Source organism: Martes martes (assembly GCF_963455335.1).
Source record: "Martes martes genome assembly, chromosome: 8".
Classification (NCBI taxonomy): Eukaryota; Metazoa; Chordata; class Mammalia; order Carnivora; family Mustelidae; genus Martes; species Martes martes.
Window position 1 is genome coordinate 105696344 of NC_137895.1, and position 22970 is coordinate 105719313.

At 36.3% G+C, this 22970-nt stretch overlaps 1 protein-coding gene across 3 annotated transcripts in view; it reads left to right on the top strand.

Annotated features, from left to right (window-relative positions):
* The window catches only part of ERC1 (ELKS/RAB6-interacting/CAST family member 1), a 549895-nt gene that overhangs the window by 115493 nt on the left and 411432 nt on the right, over positions 1–22970 (top strand). Inside the window, exons 5-7 of one of the 3 annotated variants that reach the window (XM_080810688.1) lie at positions 4372–4527; positions 5750–5833; positions 9094–9261. In XM_080810688.1, the coding sequence (XP_080666814.1) occupies positions 4372–4527; positions 5750–5833; positions 9094–9261 (408 nt within the window). Of the gene's footprint in view, positions 1–4371; positions 4528–5749; positions 5843–9093; positions 9262–22970 lie in introns of all 3 variants that reach the window. The other 2 variants (XM_080810687.1, XM_080810689.1) reach the window with 2 other exon arrangements.

The following is a 22970-nucleotide window of genomic DNA, read 5'->3' on the forward strand; positions in this document are numbered from 1 at the left end:
AAAACAGTTTACAGGCATACCTTGGTTTATTGTGATTCACTTTATTGTGTTTTGCAGATACTGTCTTTTTTTACAAGTTGAAGGTTTGTAGCAACCTTGTGTCAGACAGGTCTTTAAAAGAAAAATTTTTTTATTAACATATAACGTATTATTAGCCCCAGGGGTACAGGTCTTTGAATCACCAGGTTTACACACTTCACAGCACTCACCATAGCACATATCTTCCCCAATGTCCATAACCCCACCACCCTCTCCCTCCCCACCTCCCCCTGGCAACCCTCAGTTTGTTTTGTGAGATTAAGAGTCTCTTAAGGTTTGTCTCCCTCCCAATCCCATCTTGTTTCATTTATTCTTTTCCTACCCCCCCAAGCCCTCCATACTACATCTCAACTTCCTCATATCAGGGAGATCATATGATAATTCAGACAGGTCTTTGGATGCTATTTTTCCAAGACCATTTGCTCACTTCATGTCTCTGTGTCACAAGTTAGAAATTCTCCCAATATTTTAGACTTTTTCATCATTATTATATTTGTTATGGTGATCTGGTGATCAGTGATCTTTGATGTTGCTACCGTAATTGTTTTGGGACGCCACAAACTGTGCCTATGTAAGATGGCAAACTTGATAAATATGTGTGATCTGCCGGCTTCACTGACCTGCCATTCCCGTGTAACTCTCCTTTTCCTCAGGCCTCCCTATTCCCTGAGACACAACAATATTAAATTAGGCCAATTAATAACCCTACAATGATCTCTACATGTTTAAGTGAAAAGAGTAACATGTCTCTCACTTCAAATCAAAAGCTAGAAATGATTAAGCTTAGTGAGGAAGACAGGTCCAAAACAGAGGCCTCTTAACACCAAACAGCCAAACTATGAAGGCAAAGGAAACGTTCTTAAAGGAAATTAGTAGTGGCTACTCTAGTGAAGACATGAATGGTAAGACAGTGAAACAGCCTTATTGCTCATATGAAGAAGGTTTTAGTGGTCTGGATTGAAGATCAAACCAACCACAATGTTCCCTTAAGCCAAAGCCTAATCCAAGGAAGGCTCTAAGTCTCTCAATTCTGTGAAGGCTGAAAGACGTGAGGAAGCTGCAGAAGAAAAGTTTGAAGCCAGCAGAGATTGGTTCATGAGGTTTAAGGAAAGAAGCCACTCCATGACATAAAAGTGCAAGGTAAAACAGCAGGTACGGAGGGAGAAGCTGCAGCAAGTTACCCAGAAGACCTCATAAGAGCACTTATGAAGGTGGCTCCACTAAACAACAGATTTTCAATGTAGATGAAACAGTTTTCTGTTGGAAGAAGATGCTATCCAAGACTTTCATAACTAGAGAAGAAGTCAGTGCCTGGCTTCAGAGCTTCTTGTTAGGGGCTAATGCAGTGGTTACTTTAAGTTGAAGCCAGTGCTCATTTACCATTCCAAAAATTCTGGAGCTTTAAGAATTATGCTGAGTCTGCTCTGCCTGTGCTCTGTAAACAAAGCCTAGATGGCAGTGCATCTATTTGCAACATTACTGAATATTTTAAGCCCACTGTTGGGACCTACTGCAGAGAAAAAGAGTTTCTTTTCAAAATATGGCTGTTCATGGCCAATGCACTTGCTCACGGAAGGGCTCTGATGGAGATGTACAAAGAGATTATTGTTGTTTTCATGCCTACTAACAAAACATTTATTCTGCAACCCATGGATCAGGGAGTCATTTGATTTCCAGATATTATTATTTAAGAAATGCATTTGTAAGGCTATAGTTGCCATAAAGAGTGATTCTTCTGAAGGATCTGGGCCAAGTAAATAAAAAACCTTCTGGAAAGGATTCACCATTCCAGATGCCTGTAAGAACATTTGTGATTCATGGGAAGAGGTGAAAATAGCAACCTGAATAGGAGTTTGGAAGAAGTTGACTCCAGCCCTCCTGGATGACATTGAGGGAGGGGTTCAGGACTTCAGTGGAGGAAGAGCTGCAGATGTGGCAGAAATAGTAAGAGAACTAGAATTAGAAGTGGAGCCTGAAGGTGTTGAATCTTATGCTAAAACTTGAACAGATGAGGAGTTTCTTCTTATGTATGAGCAAAAAAAAAGTAGTTTCTTAAGATCGAATCTACTCTTGGTAAAGATGCCATGAAATGCAACCAAGGGTTTAGAATACTGCAGAATGTTAGTTGATAAAGCAGCAGCAGGGTGTGAGAGGACTGACTGTAGTTTTGAAAATTCTGTGGGTAAAATGCTGTCAGACAGTATCATCTGCTATAGAGAAATTGTTCACGAAAGAAAAAGTTAATTGATGCAGCAGACTTTTTTGTTGCCTTATTTTAAGAATTTGCCACAGTCGCCCCAAATTCAGCCACCACCACCCTGACCAGTCAGTACCTATCGACATGTAGGCAAGTCCCTGCACCAGCAAAAAGATTATGACTTACTGAAAGCTCATATGATAATATTTTTTAGCAATAAATTATTTTTAAGTTAAGGTATGTATATTTTTTCCATAATGCTATTATATACTTAATCGACTATAGTATAAACATCCCTTTTATATGCAGTGGGAAACCAAAAAATTTATTTGACTTGCTTTATTGTGATATTTATTTAACTGCAGTGGTCTGGAGCTGAGCCCATGATATCTTTAAGTTATGGTTGTATTTATTCTTTATGGGCCAGGAGATTAAGTGTGGCCCACTGTTTTTGTGTGTGGTTTTTTTTCAGCTGTGGTAGAAATGGGATGCACCCACTTATTTTAAACAAGTAATTCAGAATTTAGGTTTGTTGTGTCTCTTTTTTTTTTTTTTTAAAGATTTTATTTATTTATTTGACACAGAGAGATCACAAGTAGGCAGAGAGGCAGGCAGAGAGAGAGGGGGAAGCAGGCTCCCCACTGAGCAGAAAGCCCAATGTGGGGCTTGATCCCAGGACCTGGGATCATGACCTGAGCCGAAGGCAGAGGCCCAACCCACTGAGCCACTCAGGTGCCCCAGGTTTGTTGTATCTCTTGATTGCATTACTTCGGTGCATTTAATTTTGAAATATATTTAAGTTTAACTTGAGTAGATTTGTAAAAGAAAATTTTTGTTGTGATATTTTTAAAGGTAACACAGGACAAGGAGTACATCTCCCTTCTTTCCCCTGAATCTAAATATTGCTAGTTGTACTTGTCTTGTGATAAATCCTTTAAAACTTTTTTATCTTCATGCTCTAAGATTTATGATAAACAGGGAATGTCAATCAAGAAATCTTTGAGGTAAAGTGCAAAAGGAAGTAATTTCAAAATTACTTTCTAAAGAAGTGGTTTCTCTGAAATTCCAAATAAAGTAAAACTATACTTAATTTATGATTCTACTTCTTTATTTGTTAGATGAATGAAACATATACAACTTTAAATATAAAGTGCTCATTCTATATAGGAATTTTTCTGTAATTGACATCTAATGTGATCTTTCTGTAATTGATAACATCTAAAGTAAACTAGGGGATAAACTAGATACTGTGACAAGCTAAACCAAGAAATTGAATATAGAAGAATATTCTACTGGGAGGTGATATTTGTGGAGATGATTTATAAGAACAGTGATTTTTTTTGAAAAATTATTACAAAATACTTAAAATGTGTAGAATACTAGAGAGAATAATATGATAAACTGTAATTGTTAGCATAATCATCCCTTTGTTATTTTTATAATGAGATGCTATAAAATATTATTGCAGATATAGTTATACACATTATTGCATAAGTCTTTGAAACACTTTTACTTTTCTCCTTCCTTTGGGAGGAGAAATAAACCTTTTAGGGGTCACAGAGTAGAATGATAGAGTAGCTAGGAATGGTTTTTCTGTTAATATTATAGAATTTTTCCCTAGAAATTTGACCACAAAGAAACTTTTTTTTTTTAAAGATTTTATTTATTTATTTGACACAGAGAGGTCACAAGTAGGCAGGGAGGCAGGCAGAGAAAAAGGGGGAAGCAGGCTCCCCGCTGAGCAGAGAGCCCGATGTAGGACTCGATCCCAGGACCCTGAGATCATGACCTGAGCTGAAGGCAGAGGCTTAACCCACTGAGCCACCCAGGTGCCCCGACCACAAAGAAACTTTAACTAGCTTTCCATTTCTTCTGCTTTTTTAAGAAGATAATTCTCTCAACTTTAAGCAAAAGGGTATAGACTGGAGGAGGGGACAGAGGAAAAATCATATTCTAGATATGAGCTCTCCTCCTTTCACCCAAGTGGCCATAAAGGATATAATTTAGAAGCAAGGCACCAAATGCTATCTTTATTTGTTTATCTTTATTAAATTCACCATCTGTAAAGACTTAGTTTTTCAGCTTCTCTCATTTGTTGTGAATACTTTAATGTCTAAATCTTCCATTGTCTTCAGGATTCAAAAATTTCCTCTATGGAGCGTGGGCTCCGAGACTTGGAAGAGGAAATTCAGATGCTGAAATCAAATGGGGCCTTGAGTACTGAAGAACGGGAGGAAGAAATGAAACAAATGGAGGTCTATCGGAGCCATTCTAAATTTATGAAAAATAAGGTAATGGTGTGTGATACTATAGTTTTTAAAAGAGTTTTGAGAAATTGATGCATGTTTCTGTTTCCTTAGTGATGATGAAGAACTTCACATTGTTTTATAAGACTTCAGGGAACGATAATTAGAATTCTTCCAAATGCAACTTTCCTAAAACTAAAGTCAAAATTACTAATGTATTGTTATTTCAAGTTTTCACTTAAAAGAAAATTATTCCCATGAGGCTGATATGTGTTGTCACAGTTTAAGATTTATATCTATCAGTACTTCTGAGATGATTTATTAGAATTATATCCAAATTGAATTTTTCTCACTACATGAGACACCAAGTTCTTTAACTCTTGTGGAGTATTTTAAAAGCCCAAATCCTGAACCCAGTTCCCCCACCTATTTTTTTTTTTTTCCTGAAATGGCTTAAATAATATCCTACTTTCCCTTCACATACAGTTCTATAAAGAAAAGCCCTTTGATCTGTCCCTTAGAGAAGATGCATTTGTATCAGGTTTATTGTTTCCCGTGTGCACTTCAGATATGTCTACAGTAAGATAACATATCAGCGTGGCATGTCAGTCCATATTTAGAAACTCAGTCACAATAAAGCCATTTAGTTTGATTCTGTAAAGTATTTGGGCAAATTGGAGGATCTAGTTTATTATAGTTATCAATTTGCCAAGTTTGTTTTGGTTTAATTAAAAATCACAATTGTGATTACATATTAGCTGCAAAATAAGTACCCCTCACATCCCAATTGTATTAGTTCCCCAGTTTCTCAGAACAGAAAACTGTAGAGGAATGATACAATTATTCTAACTTCCTCTCCAGTTTCTAGCTTCTTGCTGTGTTACTCATACCTGGCATAAAAGTCAATAGAATATTCCTTTATTATTTTAAGAATCTGTTATCAATGACTACTGAAAATTGATGCTAATTTTAGAACTTAAAAATTCACATTTTCAACTTCTATTAGTTTGTATTTTTCACGCTAATTTGAGAAGAAAATATACTACCATACAGTCTCTGTTTTCTGTTTGCTGATTGGCACATTTAAGTCCATTAAAAAGTGTGAAAATAGAGAGACTATCTAGGGTTCTTTGAAGAGGGAATTAGGGGAACAGATTTGATTGTGTTATACAGGTTATTGTCATTTCCAGTTACTGCTCTGGCTGAAAAGCAGATAGTAAGACCTAAATTGACACGTAAGTGAAAAAGAATAACAATGTCGTGACAGGTAGAGCAACTGAAGGAGGAACTAAGTTCGAAAGAGGCTCAAGGGGAGGAGCTGAAAAAGAGAGCGGCTGGTCTTCAGGCTGAGGTCTTTGCCGTAAGATTTACTCTCTGTGTGCAGTGATCCCACAGTGGGACCCTGCTAACTCTGGCTTCTGGGTGGCTTATACTTTCATTCTCTTTGGTTGGCAGCTTTGCCCAGTACTAGCACTAACCAGCCTGCTCTGCTCTTTAACTGACTCCTGTTCACCAGTTTGACCCATATGTCACTTTGTGTGCAGTGAGCCCTCACTTGTTCTGGTTCTTTATTGTTGCTTTTGTCACTGTATGGATGGGACTTCGAAGCGTGTTTTTTCTCCTTTCCTTTTGTAGATAATTGTTTTATATGAATGGTGATCTCCATTTCTTCTTTGGTATAAGAATATGCAGATGTTCTCCGTTCTAGGGATTATTTGATTTTGAAATTCTTTTTTTTTTATTTTTAAACTGATGTATAATTGATTTATAACTTTATATTTCAGATTTGCAACATAATGATTTGAGATACACACACACACACACACACACGCACACACACACATAAATGATCTCCATAGTAAGTGTAGTTAACATCGATCACAAAAATTTTTTTTTCTTCTTTTGATGAGAACTTTTAAGATCAACTTGCCTAGATTTTGGAATTCTTGAATAAAGTGCTTTAAGTTCATATGTATTTAACTTTAAGTCTCCATTAGGTGATTTTCCAACAAATGTTACTTTTTAAAGAACAGATGTGTAGAAAGTGATTTGCTTATTTAGAGTTAGCTAGTCAATTAGAATTAGCATGAAACATAAAATCTCTAAATCTAGTTTAATCTTCTGTCTAAAAAACTTAAAATTCCATTTCAAAATGTAACAAAAAAATAATAAAATAGCTAACACTCAAACACTTATAACCTGCCAAGGTTGGTATATCACCCAACCCCAGTTTATAGAAGTGGAAACTGAAGTAGCAGAGTGGTACTCAAGTGATACACCTGGTGAGAGGTAAAGCTTGATTTTTACCCAAGCAGTCTGGTTCCAGAACCTGTGCTGGTGAGCTTTTCCATCTTCTGCCCTGTACTAGGCCATGTGCGTGTATGTCACACCAATGTCAGGGAAAAAACTGCTTCTGAAAATAATTGTGGGATAAGACAGGAACACAGCATTAAAAAAACCAAACCAAACAAAACCAAAACAAAATTTGTGCTGATTTGATGTTTTTGCTATTTATGGACCCCTTTGTAGCGCAGATAGTAAAGTGAAATATTTTATCTATAAGTCACTGATTTGGTTTATGGTAACTGTGTATTTTCTAGAGGAGTAGTTGATGTATAATGTTACCTTTTTTTTCCTTAGCTATTATAGATATTTCTTTGTTGTGTCAGACAACGGGCTAAGTACATTCCGTACATTATTTTATTTGATCTCCAAACAGTACAGTAGCGTCCATTTACTTCCTCCATTTTACTGGTCAGGAAACCACGGCTTAGAGAAGTAAATACTCAGAGACACACTTATCCTCAGGTGTGAGTGACTGCAAAGCCTCATGATCCTAACTTTTATGGAAAATGTGTGCTTCTAAACTCTGCTTTCCATTTAGAATATTTTCTTCCCTTTCTCAGTCTCTGTGGTCAATATAGCAGTATTTGATGACTCTTTAATAAAGTAAATGGGATCTTATACCTATTTTTAACCATGTGATTGGAGGTAATCTTTAAACCATAGTAGTTCCTTAGTTGAGGAAGTGATAACATTTTAAACATTCCTCCTGAATATTCATTCATACACAAGTATGTTTTTAGTGCAATCTGTATGTTAAGGATAGAATAATATAAATATGTACTTTTTGTTGGAAAAGGATGTCATGAAAGATGCCACAGCATTACATTACAGGTAACTCCAGGATACATATTTATATTATAGGGTGAAGATAGCTGCCATTTATAGTCATCTTCCATTGATGTTCTTAGTACCCTCAAGTAGTTTGCATACAGTATGCATATAGAAATATTTGTGGAATGAATGAATAACTAAATCTGCAAATAGAATTTTCATGCATATGAGAAAAATGCTTGTCTTCTTGCTAAACAAGAAGAGTAAATTAGACACTTATTTTTAGCACTCCTTAAAAGTCTAATTTAATTAAAGTGATATTTATTTCATACCTCCTTATGGGAAAATGTTCCCCAAACTGTCCCTTATACCTAAGATTATTATAGTGTAAATACTATAGATACAGTCAGTGAAAAAATACAGAGAACTTTCATCAGTAACACTGAAATTACTGACTTGTCAGTCAGATTTATACTTCCAGCAATTAATCTTCTCATGCATAGCTACCTTGCTAGGCAGGAGACAGAAAAGAATGTAAAAGCAAATCTGATATTTATTTGGTGTACATTTAGAATAAGAGACTGTTCAGAAAATTCTTAGAAAAAGTAGAAATGTAAATGAAATGTTTCAAATAAAAATTTTAAAAATTAAGATGAGAGAAATTTATGGGAGAATGAATGGCACCTCTTGACTATGGATTGCTCTGTCAGTAATTCAGTTTCAAATTACACATTTTGATTCCTATAGAATGAGCCTTAGTGCATTTAAGTCATATGCTTTTTATCCCTTTAGCTAGTAGACATTGTAGATGATATAACTTTGTAGGTGGAATCTTTTTTAAGATCAGTATCTCTAACTCATCAAAATTATATGAGGTTTATAATGGTTTGTAATGCCTCGTGGCATGGTTTATAATGGTTTATAATGCCGCATAACACTAAACGTGGCTTTTTAAGATAAGGATTTTATATAAACTTTTGTTTGCGAATGAAAAAAATAAACAGTATACTGGCAGCAGCTTTCAAATTTAACTTTAAATAGCAATGCTAGGAGGTTTTCTTTTTTCCTTCTGTTTTGTATCTACACTAATCCTGCTTTATGTTTTAAGAGTCTGACTTAATAAAATGAAAACTGTTTTATCAGCGCAGTGGTATTCAGATGCTTCCTGCTATCTCATAGTAATCTAATTGAATTGGGATTTTTCTCCCTCTATTCTTTTTCTAAGGGATTTTGAAGAGTATTTAGGAGATACAATAAATGAAAACTGAAATTTCCCTATTTGTTGAAAAACTGTGTGTGTGTGTGTGTGTGTGTGTGTGTGTGTGTGTGGTGGGTAGTTATCCAAGATTAGATGATGGAAAAAAGATGAATTATGTTTTGTCAGAAAACTAATGCTTTTAGTTTAATATTTTATGACTCAGATCTGTCAAAGAGCCAGATCAGAGGTGGTGGTTCATTTCTTTTTTCCTTACAGTGTTTTATTTTCTTCTCTAGATTGGTCAGGTAAAGCAGGAGCTGTCCAGAAAGGACACAGAACTACTGGCCCTACAGACAAAGCTAGAAACACTCACAAACCAGTTCTCAGACAGTAAGCAACACATTGAAGTGCTGAAGGAGTCCTTGACTGCTAAAGAACAGCGGGCTGCCATCCTGCAGACCGAGGTAAGATGAATTCTGGCTTTGACAGGCAGTCAGTTCTTGGCACCTTTTCATGTGTATCACCTGTGCAGTTTTTGTCATACTTAGATTCGGGAGATACAAGTAATGTGATGAATAATTGTTTAGCAATGTGGTCATGCTGTACTAAAATAGAACTATCTTGTTTCATTTCTTAGATCTAACAGTCTGGTGCAGTTTATGTATGCCTTTAATTCTTTGAACCTGCCCTAAGTTTGTACTACTAAGTATACTTTAACATGAAATGTTGTAAAGATAGTTGTAAAAAAGAAATCCAAATCCATCTTTTTTTTTTTTTAATATTGTATTTATTTATTCGACAGACAGAGATCACAAGTAGGCAGAGAAGCAGGCAGAGAGAGAGAGGGAGAAGCAGGCTCCCCGCTGAGCAGAGAGCCCAATGCAGGGCTCGATCCCAGGACCCTGGGATCACGACCTGAGCCGAAGGCAGAGGCTTTAACCCACTGAGCCACCCAGGCGCCCCCGAATCCATCTTTTGTTCTCACCCATGGTGAATCATGAATGGCAGTGAGCTCAGTTACCCTGTGTTTAGATTATTAAGTGTTCTTAATTTTTGATATTATGACTCGCTTTATGTAAGCAAGCTGCAGAATCTAGAAATGTTCTAAATAGATCTTATTTTGAACTTCAGATCATGAGGCAATGTACCTTCATATCCTGTTTGAAAATGAAGTTAGAAATTGTAGATTATTTAGCCTGTCAGCCCTGATTATAGGTAGGAGTATCCTAAATAATTCCATACAGTTGAGAATCATATTTGTAATGATCAAAGAGAAGGAATTGATGATGCTATTTGAATTATTGTCTTAAATATTTTTCTAAAGGTCTATTGAAATAGGGAACTTAGGTAGAAATAGGTAAGTCGTTCTGCTTTATAGAAGAAAAACAAAGCATATAACATGGATTAGTTTTTTTTTTCCTTTTTCTTTTAAAGAACCGGATAGGTGAATAAGGGCATACTTAGATGGGAAAGAGAATGAGAAGTAAAAACGCATAAAAACATTATAGACCCAGAAGATGAGAATCCTTTAGTGAGGAGGAATGGGGAAATGACCAAAACGCTTTCATGTAATATTTTATTTTTGTATGGGTTGGGACTTTGTTAAAAATGAGACATTCAGATGATGAGAGATTTAGATGACATATTTGTAATTTTCCTTACAACTCAGACTTTCTTTCAATCATGTTTCTTATTATCAGGATATAAACCTCATTCTACCTCACAGGGATATTTTAGATAAAAATTAGGTTTTTGGCTCTGGGGTCATAGTTGCTGAGTTTGAACTTCAGCCTTACCACTTATTACCAGGTATGTGATCCTGGGCATGTTATTTAAGTTCACTGTGCCTCACTTTCCCTCCATCTGTAAGATGAAGATAATAGGAGTGTCTGCCTCATCAGGTTGTTGTTAGGATTAAACTAGTTTATTACACACAGTAAAGCCTTTGTCTGTTATTGTTATCATTGTAGCTATTGTATTAAAATCAGCTGGTATATATAAACTGAAAATACTAAGAGAACACCAGTAACCAACACAGTTGGTTTTCTTTCCATTGGCATACATTTTATTTAGAAGATCTCCTATTTCTTATTTTTATTCAGCTAGTTTTATGTTCATCCAGGGAATTGCAGATATAAAATTATCTGGAAAATGTTACCTGCAAAATTACTAATTCATGCCTTTATTAGAGTTTTTCACCCCAGTAACTGGTGTGCATGCAGTACTACACAAGGGTCGGAAGAGGGTGCCAGTGTTTTAGAGGTGAGCCTTTTTCCAAGTTTAGGAGTGTGATAGTGTTGGCTAGAGGTGGCAGGTGTGTGAATCGGAGAATCAGGCAGTTGGTTTAATGATAATGCAAACATTTAAAAGCTTGTCACAGTCTAATAAATGACTTTTTTCCTCTTGGCAATCCATCCTTTTCTTTGTACCCCTCTCAAGTAGTGTTCTTATTTGATAGGCCTCACACAAATGGGCTTGTGATTGATTTCTTGTACCATAGAGAGTAAAGACTGTATTTGTAGTCATTCTTGAATGGTTCTTATATTTGTTTTTAGCCATGTGGGAGTAACTGAGTTTCGGTGATTACCCCTATGAGTCACTAGGACAACTGCTCTAATATGACCATCTCAGCCTAAAATATAACAGTGTAAAAGCCAATAATCTTTTGAGTATAGGATAATTATATGAATGTGATATGGTGATTTATTAGCACGTGCTTTATTTTCTCAAATTACTCTGGTGACATTTGACTGGGGTCACTTTTTCCCAAACATCTTTCTCATGTTAGAGCCCAATAAAAAGCAGTTTGAACCAGCTCTTGGAAAATTCTCACTTTTTTTAATAATTTGCTCTTAACTCATACTGTCCTCATTTCTGCAGCTGCCTTAGACTTTGATCTAACTCTCACATCACTACATTAAGCGTGTATGAAAAAGAACATGGATCAAGGAGTTTTTAAGAATCCTTTAAGGAAAAGTGGGCTATGGCAAAAGACTTGATTTTCTTCTTGTTCCTGGTCCAGGGAAAGAGGCCCTTTTGTTTTGGGCAGTGTACAATATATAGTATTTCTGGAATTGCTCTTATTTTAAGAACATCCCCCCCCACTTTTGAAAGATTTTATTTATTTATTTGACAGAGAGGGAGCGCAAGTAAGCAGAGTGGCAGGCAGAGGGAGAGAGAGAAGCAGGCTCTCTGCTAAGCAGGGAGCCTGATGCGGGGCTCGATCCCAGGACCCTGGAATCATGACCTGAGCCGAAGGCAGCCGCTTAACCAACTGAGCCGCCCAGGCGCCCCGTGATAACCAACTGAGCCGCCCAGGCGCCCCGTGAACATCCCTTTTAATCTGTTGATCTTCACGGAGGAGGTCTGGATTTAGTAACATAGAGGTTAAAAGCATGGGCTTTGGAGTCATACCTTAATTTGAATGCAGCTATCTATGTTTATTACTTATGTGATCTTGGATGAATTACTTTACCTCTTTAATCCTTCATTTCCTCAATTGTAAATGGGGATAATAATAGGACTAACTTCCTAAAGTGGTTGTGTCTAGAATAGATGTTTAATTATGTAGCTCTCATCTGAATTTAGAGGGAAATACTAAATATCAATAGGTTTCAAATTTTTTTACTTACCTTACAGTTTATAAACCCTTTTATTTTTTTTTGATCTCTGTTGATTTATGTGATCCTCGGATTAATGGTATTTATTAGGCAAGATAAGTTTGTTTTTTTGTTTTTTTTTGTTTTTTTTTTTTTTGCTTTCATTGTGGGGAATTATGTGAAGTTTTTAATTAGCATATGACTTCTGGTTGGTACTTGAGGCCAGTTTCAGTAGTACCCTGGGACTTTCAATATTGGTTATAATACTTTCAGGAAGTTTTCTGTTTTATGCCCAGTTGCTTGTTTCTAAGTCTTGATAACATACTGTGGACCTACCAGTGAATGTATTTTCTGTTTGAGTTAAAACTGTGCAGAGCTGATTTTTGTCAATAAATTAAAATAATTGATACCTTACTTAAACCTTACTGCCTCAAAGCAGTACAATTTTTTCTTCTTCAGGACATTGAATTTTAGAATTCTATTTGTTATAGGTGAATATTATCTCTATCTTCCTGACAGTTTATAGGAAGTGGCTCTTCGTTCATAGCTGATCCAGCACAAAGTAAAGAGCTGCCCTGGCTCTAGGATGTTTAGGCACTGGAGCTTGGATGTTGTTTGCCATGCACCTTCTACTTGCATTCCCAACGCAGTGCCCCAGTATGCTGTGCTCTTCAAGCTGGGGTTTTGACTTCCTCAACACATTTAGAATTAGAAGTATATCCTTAGGACAGAAGTGCATTTTAGAGATCTAGTCTTTCATAATTCATAAAACATGTTTGATAATACCTGACATTGGATACTTTTTGTGTGTCATGCAGGGATATATACTTTCTTTCGTTTTCTCAGTTAATCCCTGCAGTAATCTTCTAAGAAATAAGAATTGTCATAACATCTTGAAGATGGGCACACTGAAGCTTGGAGAGATTGAGGTTACATGAGTAGTTGAGTGATTACCTGGGATTCAGAATTTGATCAGTTGAAACTCCAAAACTTATGTTCTTGGTCATAATGCTATAATGCTTCCCTGTGAGGAATCTGAATATATGTGTATGAGTGAAACAACTGCTAAATATAAAAGAGGATTTGTCATCATGAGGTGGTTTGGGTTATATTTCAGTGACTGTTTCTCTCTTATTCTAGGTGGATCATTGCTCCATCACCACTCTGAGCAGTGCTTAGCCTGTTACGAGTCATGGGGTGGTGGTGAGGCAGGTGCTGTAGTGTAATATTGGTGAGGTACTGATTAGCTTCTGAGTGTCCCCTTCTTCCTCCATATTACCTATACCCGAGTAGAAGATCACCTCAGAAAAAGAGTGTTGGCAGAGTAGAGATACATATTATTACACTAGAGGTTCTCAGATTTGGGGGCTTCCTGCCTACCACCACCAGTCCCCCAGCTACAAATGGTGGAGTTGGCACTGTTCACAGTGGTGATGGGGCAGTGTCTTTTTTTGAGGAGATACAGATAATGATAAGCTTAAGAAGATGACAGGAAAATATAAGTGTAAGTATGGCTGTTAATATGCCAGGGGAATAAAACAATGTATAAGTTTCAAATCTTAAGTATAAAACTCTCAATTTATCTAGTGGAAAATAGAAAAGAATAGAGGAAAAGGTGGGGAAAAATAAGAAGTATGTAGACACCATGAAAAATGTTGACCAAAATGGTATGAATAATGGGAAAGGCAATATATTAAACTTAGATTAAAATACTGACCTCAGTTGGATTAAAAAACAAGATGCAGAATATATTGTCAATAAGAGTTAAGCATAAGGCAAAAAATAGTAGAATTAAAAATAAAAGAACAGAAAAATTTTTTATAAATAAAAGGTATATCAAGAAAATGTGTCTTCTGAATCTGATTTATTTTAACATAAGTTAAATTATTTATCTATCTATCTATCTAAAGTAGGCTTCATGCCCAGTGTGGAGTACAACAAGGGGCTTGAACTCATGACCCAGAAATCAAGACCTGAACTGAGATCAAGATCTGGATACTTAACTGACTGAGCCATCCAGATACCACTAATTAAATGGTCTTTTTTTTTCCTTTTTTTAAGATAGAGTGAGTGTGAGCTGAGGGTGGGGTGTGGGGAGGTATGGAGCAGAGGAAGAGGGACAAGCAGACTCCATGCTGATTGTGGAGCTCCACGTGGGGCTCAATCTCATGACCCTGAGATTGTGACCTGAGCCAAAATCAAGAGTCATGCTTAAATGACTGAGCAAAGAAGTTATAAAGCACACAGAGGAATGCTACATATTGATAAAAAGAACAGTAGATCAAGAAAATACAATGATTGTGAACATTTATGCATCTAAGAGTATTGCCTTTAAGTGTATAAAACAACAGTGGGAGAAACAGATAAATCAGCAGTTGCAGTTGGTCGTTAGTACATGTTCCTTTTAGAACTTGATCAAAGAAGCAAAAATAAAAAATAATTTAGAAAATTTCAGTAACATCATTAAGTTCAAATAGGTATTCTGTAGAATATTGCACTATCAAACAGAGAATATGCATTGATTTTAATAACTTACTGAATAGTTATAATAGTTAAAGGCACGAGGCCATATAGGAAATGTCAAAATTTCCAAGAATTAAAGTCTCATGGACTGTGTTCTTTGACCCCTGATGCAGCAAAATTAGAAATCAGTAATGAAGAATTGTGACATAAAACTAAAATCTGGAATCTGAAAATATAGTACTTTTTGGGGGGATATGGTTGATACACAGTGTGTATTAGTTTTAGGTATAGTGATTTATCAAGTTTATACATTATTCTGTGTTCACCACAAGAATAGCTACCATCTGTCCTGTTATATTGCTGTTACAATATCATTGTATTCCTAATGCTGTTCATTGATTCCTGTGACTTATTTATGCCATAATTGGAAGCCTGTACCTTCCGCTCCCTTTCATCTCATTTGCATAACTCCCCCCTCCCCTGCCCTCTGGCAACCATCAGTTTGTTCTCTGTATTTATAGGTCTAATTCTGTTTTTGTTGTTGTTGTTTATTCATTGTTTTAGATGACATGGGTGGAATCAATGTGGTATTTGTCTTTCTCAGTCTGACTTCACTAAGCATAGTACTCTTTAGGTCCATCAATGTTGTTTCAAATGCCATGATCTCATCCTTTTATTATGGCTGTGTAATATTTCATTTATATATATACCATGTTTTCCTTATCTCTTTGTCTATTGGTGGACACTTATATTACTTCCATATCTTGGCTGTTGGAAATACTGCTGCAATAAATATAGGGGTGCACATATCTTTTGGATTAGTATTGAAAATATACTTTGAGTTAAGGAAGACTAGAATAGGGGTGCCTGTGTGGTTTAGTCCGTTAAGCATTTGCCTCTTGATCTCATCCCGTGTCTTGATCTCAGAATCGTGAATTCAAGTCCCATGCTGGGTGTGGAGCCTACTTAAAAAAAAAAAAAAAAAAAAGACTAGAATAGAAAGTAAAAGAAAATCTGTGGGATATAACTAATCCTCTAGTGTTTAGAGGGAAATGTCTTGTTATATTTATCAGAAAGCAATAAAGAATGAAAGCAAATAAGCTAAGGATACAAATCAGGAGACTAGGAAAAAAACATCAGCCAAAACCAAGGAAACAGTAAGATGGAGGGTAATAGAAACTAAGTCAGGAATCAGTAGAGTAGAGAATCACATAAGTTGTTAGTTGTTTTAAAAAGGCTAATCAGACAGGATCATCTCTTATAGAACGATAAAGAAGTAACTACTAGTACCATACAATTTAAAAATACTGTAAGATAATTATATTCTAATAAGCTTGAAAAGATAGAACAAATACATTTCTGGAAAATGTAACAAAGTAGGTTCAAGAGATAATAGAAAACATGAACAATAATCATTATGAAAATTAAATTGATAATCAGTCTCAACCCTATCTCCTTCTAAATCCTGTGCTCAGATGGCTTATCAAAAATTCAAAGATAAATAATCATTTTTACATTTAAGTTTTTCCAAAAAGTAAAAAAAGCAAGAAAGCCCAAGACTCTATAGGAGGATGAAGAAAAAGAAATTCAGAGAGATCTGTTGATATCAGTAGATGGTATAATTTAATACTGTGAGGATATCAGTTCTGCCTAAGTTAGTGTATACATCAATTCAAATGAAAATTCCCAGCAGTAAATTTTTAGAAACTAATTTTACTTTAAGTTTTACATGGGCAAGTCACAAAAAGATATTATCATTTCATTTACAGGAGGTTCTAAAGAAGTCAGTAGAATGCTGGTTGCTATGAGTTGGGGGGAATGAGTTTTTTGTTGTTGTTGTTATTTTGTTTTTTTCTTGTACAGTTTTTGTTTTGCAAGATGTTTGGAGTTCTGGAGATTGGATATACAACAGTGTGAATGTACTGAATATCACTGAACTGTACACTTAAAAATGGTTAAGATGGCAAATTTTATGTTTTGTATATTTTACAACAATTGAAAAATTTTAAAAATTATATGGCAAATAAAATATCTTAACATTAATGTGAAGAAAAAGAGGAAAAGAAGGGAGATCTGCCCTAATAGATCTGAAAATGTACTTCAGAGCCATATACCTAACTAAACCAGTCAGTGCACCCCATAATGGTATAGTACTGGTATAGGAATGGGCAGATAGAGCAGTGAAAAAAAAAAATAGTTTAAACATGTACATAGAGGGGAGCATCATAAACTAGTGCTAATTAAGTGCGTGTTAGAAAACTGACTTACTATATGGGGAAGAAAATTGGCCACCTACCTGGTGCCAGATAGAGTAGACTCCATATTGATTAAAGACCTCAGTGTGAAAGACGAAACCATATAGCTAATCAATGAAAATGTATCTTAGGTAAGATACCTTAAGTGACACCATCAAATTTAAGTATTTTTGTTCAAGAAAGAACACTACTGACAAAGTTAACAGGTGTGTGTCTGATTGGGAGAAGGTATTTTCACACCTCCCAAAATAACAAAGATTGACATACAGAATAAAAAAAGGATGCTTGTAAATCTGTGAGAAAAAGAGACTATAAGGAGAGAGAGAAGGATTTAAATAGACAAGTAACAGACAAGGAAACCTAAGTGGTTAACAAATAAATATAGTGTGGGATCCTCAGTTTCATTAGTAAACAAAAGAAATGTAAATTTCAGAGACAAAAGCTACATTCCATTGTTCAAATTGGTATAAATTAGAAAATGAGTTAATATTCAGTGTTTGTAAGGAAGCTAACAGGCACAGAGATGGCATAGTTGTTTCCAGTAATCCCACTCCTGGGTATGTTCCCTAGAGAAAATTTCCCACTAGTCTACAGGAGGACATGTATAAGGATGTTCACTATAGGGGCGCCTCGGTGGCTCATTCATTTATTTAAATGTCTGCCTTTGGCTCAGGTCATGATAGAGGGTGCTGAGATCAAGCCCCGCATCAGGCTCCCTGCTCAGTGGGAAGCCTGCTTCTCCCTCTTCCACTCCGCCTGCTTGTGTTCTCTCTTTTGCTGTGTCTCTCTCTGTCAAATAAATCAATAAAATCTAAAAAAAAAAAAAAAAAAAAAAAAAAAAAAAAAAGGTTGTTCACTATAGCACAGGGGATTGAAGATAGTCCAAATGTTTTTTTACTAGAGGGGTTAGATAAGTAAAATACAGTGGATATATATCATGTTATACTATGTAAAAGTCCAAAGCAATGATCTAGAAGTATTCATAGGGCCACAGATACATATTTTTTAAAAAAGTAAGAGAATGAGGTATAAAGCATTCATATAAATTAAAAATACATACGTATTTTTAAATTTAAAGGGGCTTAAAAATAAGCCTCTGTATTTCTAAGTTACATGCACATTCAGTAACATCACACACATTAGAATGGATGTGTATTGAATGAGGAATGGATATTGGATGTGGATGGAAAAATAATAAAATAAGACAACAATAGAACTAAGTGAATTGAGGATTATGAGTAATTTAGTTCTTTCTTCGAGTTGATAGGCATTTGAAAGCTTTAATTCTGACTGTAAGTACCGTGAGGTGTGTTGGTTATGGTGTATGTACCACATTGATTCTCAGAGTTGTTTTGGCAGATCTCTCTGGCAGGGCAGATGTCCCTGTTTTTCCCCATCCCTTCCAACACTGTGCATCTGTCAGCAAGGACTCTAAACTAGGGACGTTCTGAAGGGTTATTCTTTATGGTAACTGAAGGACTTAGATTTTAATGGTGACATGTTGATAGCAGACCATGGCCCTAAATGGGGTAGGGTTTTGAAACTGATACTCCTGTGTAAATCCAGGACTTTCCTGGGAATAAGTGGACTAGAAAAAATTCCTTCTACCACTATTAGTTGACAATGTGAGAAACTAACTTACCTGGTCTTAGGGTTGGAGGAAAAGTGTCTTCTCATGAGCTTTGAGTTTGTATATGCACAACTGCTGGTGTGTTTTTTTTTTTTTTAAAGCTTTTATTTATTTATTTGACAGAGAGAGAAAGAGATCACAAGTAGGCAGAGAGGCAGACAGAGAGAGAGGGGGAAGCAGGCTCCCCACTGAGCAGAGAGCCCAATGTGGGGCTCGATCCCAGGACCCTGGGATCGTGACCTGAGCCAAAGGCAGAGGCTTTAACCCACTGAGCCACCCAGGCGCCCCTGCACAGCTGCTGTTAACCCTGATTTTAGCCTAGTTCATACAGAATCCCATAGATGAGAGCTCTGCGTAAATGAATTTGCAACCCCAAATTACTTAATCACCTGTGGAATTTAATCTACCCCGAACCAATATCAGAAGTAAGAACAAATAGAGTGATTAGACCCTTAGGAACATTGGGTAATAGAATGAGACCATAAATGAAATTATTAAAATAATGGATGGAGTAGTAAGCATAGGAGCACTCTTTAGAATGGAGAAGATACAGCTTCTTGGGCTGTTGTTTGAGGACTGTTGAGAGGAAAACCTGAGGCAATGTAATAAAGGTAGCACTAGCTATAGTTGTTCACTGTCTTTTAGTCTTGATTTTGCCATTTACTTGTTATGTAAGTTTATACTTTTTGTGCTTCAATTTCCCTATTTATGAGAAGAATAATAACATTACCTTCTAGAGTATTAAGAGTAAAATGAATTTATGCATGTACATATAGGACTCAGTAAATATTACCAATATCAAATATATGAAGGAAGGATTTAAAATATGAGCAAAGGAAAAAACACTACAAATAATACCAGGCAGGTTGTTAAGGAACAAAAAAGTGTTTTAAACTTTTTTTTTTTAAAAGATTTTATTTATTTTGACAGAGAGAGATCACAAGCAGGCAGAGAGGCAGGCAGGGAGAGGAGGAAGTAGGCTCCCCGCCGAGCAGAGAGCCCGATGCGGGGCTCGATCCCAGGACCCTGAAATCATGACCTGAGCTGAAGGCAGAGGCTTTAACCCACTGAGCCACCCAGGTGCCCCTAAAAAAGTGTTTTAGATACGAAACACCTAAGAACTAAAGTGAAAGAACAGTATAGTGGTTTAACTGCAGATGAGAGAATGCTATAGGAAGAGTTTGTGAATTGAAAGATACATCTGAGGAGTTATATCCAAAAAGCAATAAGGCACATTAAGAGATAGGAATTAAAGAGAAGTCTGTTGAAATAGAAATCTAACATATATATGGGAGTTTCAAAAGGGGAGGCTAGAGGAAATGGGAGGCAATTTTAGAAGATGTAATTACTGAGAGTATTTCTGACTACACGATAGGAATGGACCTTCAATTTAGGAGCAAATAATTCTTGAGCAGGAAGATATCCACAACTACCATAAATCACAGATAAACTGATTTTAAAAACCACCAGAGAGGAAAGATAGTGTACCTACAAAGGATTAACAGGCCAGCAGCGGGCCTTCTAAGAGCAACAACAGGAGCAAGAGAGAATATCGTAGAGTAGAATCTTCAAATTTAGTGAAAAACTTTGGCAACACATAATTGAACCCAGTGAAACTATGATTCATCAGTGGAGGTAGAATAAAGACTTTTTTTTTCAGACTAACACAAACTGAAAGTTTCCTACCTATGGATCACATATAAAGAACTGCTGAAAACAAAATTGTTCTACAAAGAAGGAGTGAGATTCAAGAGAGAGTAGTAGAAAAGGGAGATTAATGTGACAGGAAAAAAAAATCAAATATCAATGTAAGAATTTGGCATAGTCCATGTAACAACAATGCCATTAATACCAAAACTTCAGGGATGCCTGGGTGGCTCAGTGGGTTAAAGCCTCTGCCTTCAGCTCAGGTCATGATCTCAGGGTCCTGGGATCAAGCCCTGCATGGGGCTCTCTGCTCGGCAGGGAACCTGCTTCCTCCTCTCTCTCTGCCTGACTCTCTGCCTACTTGTGATCTGTGTCTGTCAAATAAATAAATAAAATCTTTAAAAAAATATCAAAACTGCAAAATAATTGATGTTATCCAATAAAAAAGAAGACTTTCGGAGGAAGATCATAAAAGGTTGAGCTTGTCATTTGCTTCTAGTTGTTGGTATAGAGTTGTTAAATGATACAGCAGGTGAAATTCTGCATCTAGATTGCTGTTGTCTTTTCTATCATAGAACTAAAAAGAGTAGGCTGTGTATTTTAGTGGTGGAAAAATGAAAGTGAAAAGAGAAATGATAAGAAAGCATCCAAGAGATGTATTCGAAGTGTGATTCAAAGACCAGCGGCCTCCGTTCACTTAAGAACTTGAAACAAAATCTTTTTATTTTTATTTTTATTTAAATTCTAATTCATTAATATACATGCATTATTGGTTTCAGGAGTAGAATTCAGTGATTCATCACTTACATATAACACCCAGTGCTCATCACAATAAGTGACCTCCTTATTACCCGTCACCCAACTAGCCCATCCTCCACCCACATCCCTCCATCAACCTTCAGATTGTTCTCTGTCATTAAGAGTCTCTTACAGTTTTCATCTCTTTTCTCTTTTTTTTGTTCCTTTTTTCTTTCTTCCCCCTTCCTATATGTTCATTGGTTTTGTTTCTTAAATTCCATGTGTGAGTGGAATTGTATTGTATTTTTCTTTTTCTGACTGACTTATTTTGCTTAGCATAATACACTCTAGCTCCATCCCAATCATTGCAAATGGCAAAATATCTTTCTCTTTCATGGCTGAATAATATTCTCTCTCTCTGTTTATGTGTGTGTGTGCACCGCATCATCTTTATTCATTCATCAGTTGATGGACATTTGGGCTCTCTCCATAGTTTGGCTATTTTTGGTAATGCTGCTATAAATATCAGGGTGACTCTACCCCTTTGAAGCTGTATCTTTGTATCTTTTGGGTAAGTACTTAGTTGTGCAGTAGCTGGATTGGGGGATAGTTCTATTTTTAACTTTTGAGGAACCTCCATATTCTTCTCCAGAGTAGCTGCAGCCAGTTTGCATTCCCACCAACAGTGCAAGAAGGTTCCCTTTCTCTGCATCCTTGCCAACATTTGTTGTTTCTTGTGTTGTTAATTTTAACCATTCTGATAGGTGTGAGGTGATACTTCATTGCCTATTTTTTTTTTTTAATGTTTTATTTGACAGAGAGAGAAAGAGAGCAGGCACAAGCAGGGGGAGTGGCAGGCAGAGGGAGAAGGAGAAGCAGGCTTCCTGCTGAGCAGAAAGCGTGACGTGGGGGTTGATCCCAGGACCCTGGGATCATGACCTGAGCGGAAGGCAGACACTAACTGACTGAGCCACCCAGGAGCCCTGTCATTGTCTTTTTGATTTGTATTTCCCTGATGCCAAGTGATGTGGAGCATCTCTTCATATGTCTGTTAGCCATGTGGGTGTCTTCTTTGGAAAAGTGGCTATTCGTGTCTTATGCCCACTTCTTAACTGGATTATTTGATTTTTGGGTGTTGAACTTGAAAAGTTCCTTTTTGATTGTAGATGCTTTTAATTAGATATGTCATTTGCAAGTATCTTCTCCCATTCTCTAGGCTCCCTTTTAGTTTTGTTGATCATTTCCTTCACTGTGTAGACATTTTTTATCTTGATGAAGTCCCAGTAGTTCATTTTTGCTTTTGTTTCCCTTGCCTCTGGCAATGTGTGTATCTAGTACGAAATTGCTATGACTGAGGTCAAACAGGTTCTGCCTGTGTTGTCCTCTAGGATTTTGAATGTTTTTATCTCACATTTAGGTCTTTCCTCCATTTTGAATTTATTTTTGTGTGTGGTCTATGAAAGTGGTCCAGTTTTATTCTTCTGCATGTTGCTATCCAGTTTTTCCAACACCATTTGTTGAAGAGACTTTTTTTTCCATCGGATATTCTTTACTGCTTTGTCATTTAGTTGACCATATGGTTGTGGGTCCATTTCTGGATTTTCTATTCTCTTCATTGATCTATGTGTGTTTTTGTGCCATGACCATACTGTCTTGATAATTACAGCTTTGTAACATAGCTTGAAATCTGAAATTGTGGTGCCTTTCGTTTTGTTTTTCTTTTTAAGGATTGCTTTGGCTACTTGGGTTCTATCGTGATTTCATACAAATTTTATGATGGTTCTGACTTTGTGAAAAATGCTGGTGGTATTTTGATAGGGTTTGCATTAAATGTGGAAACA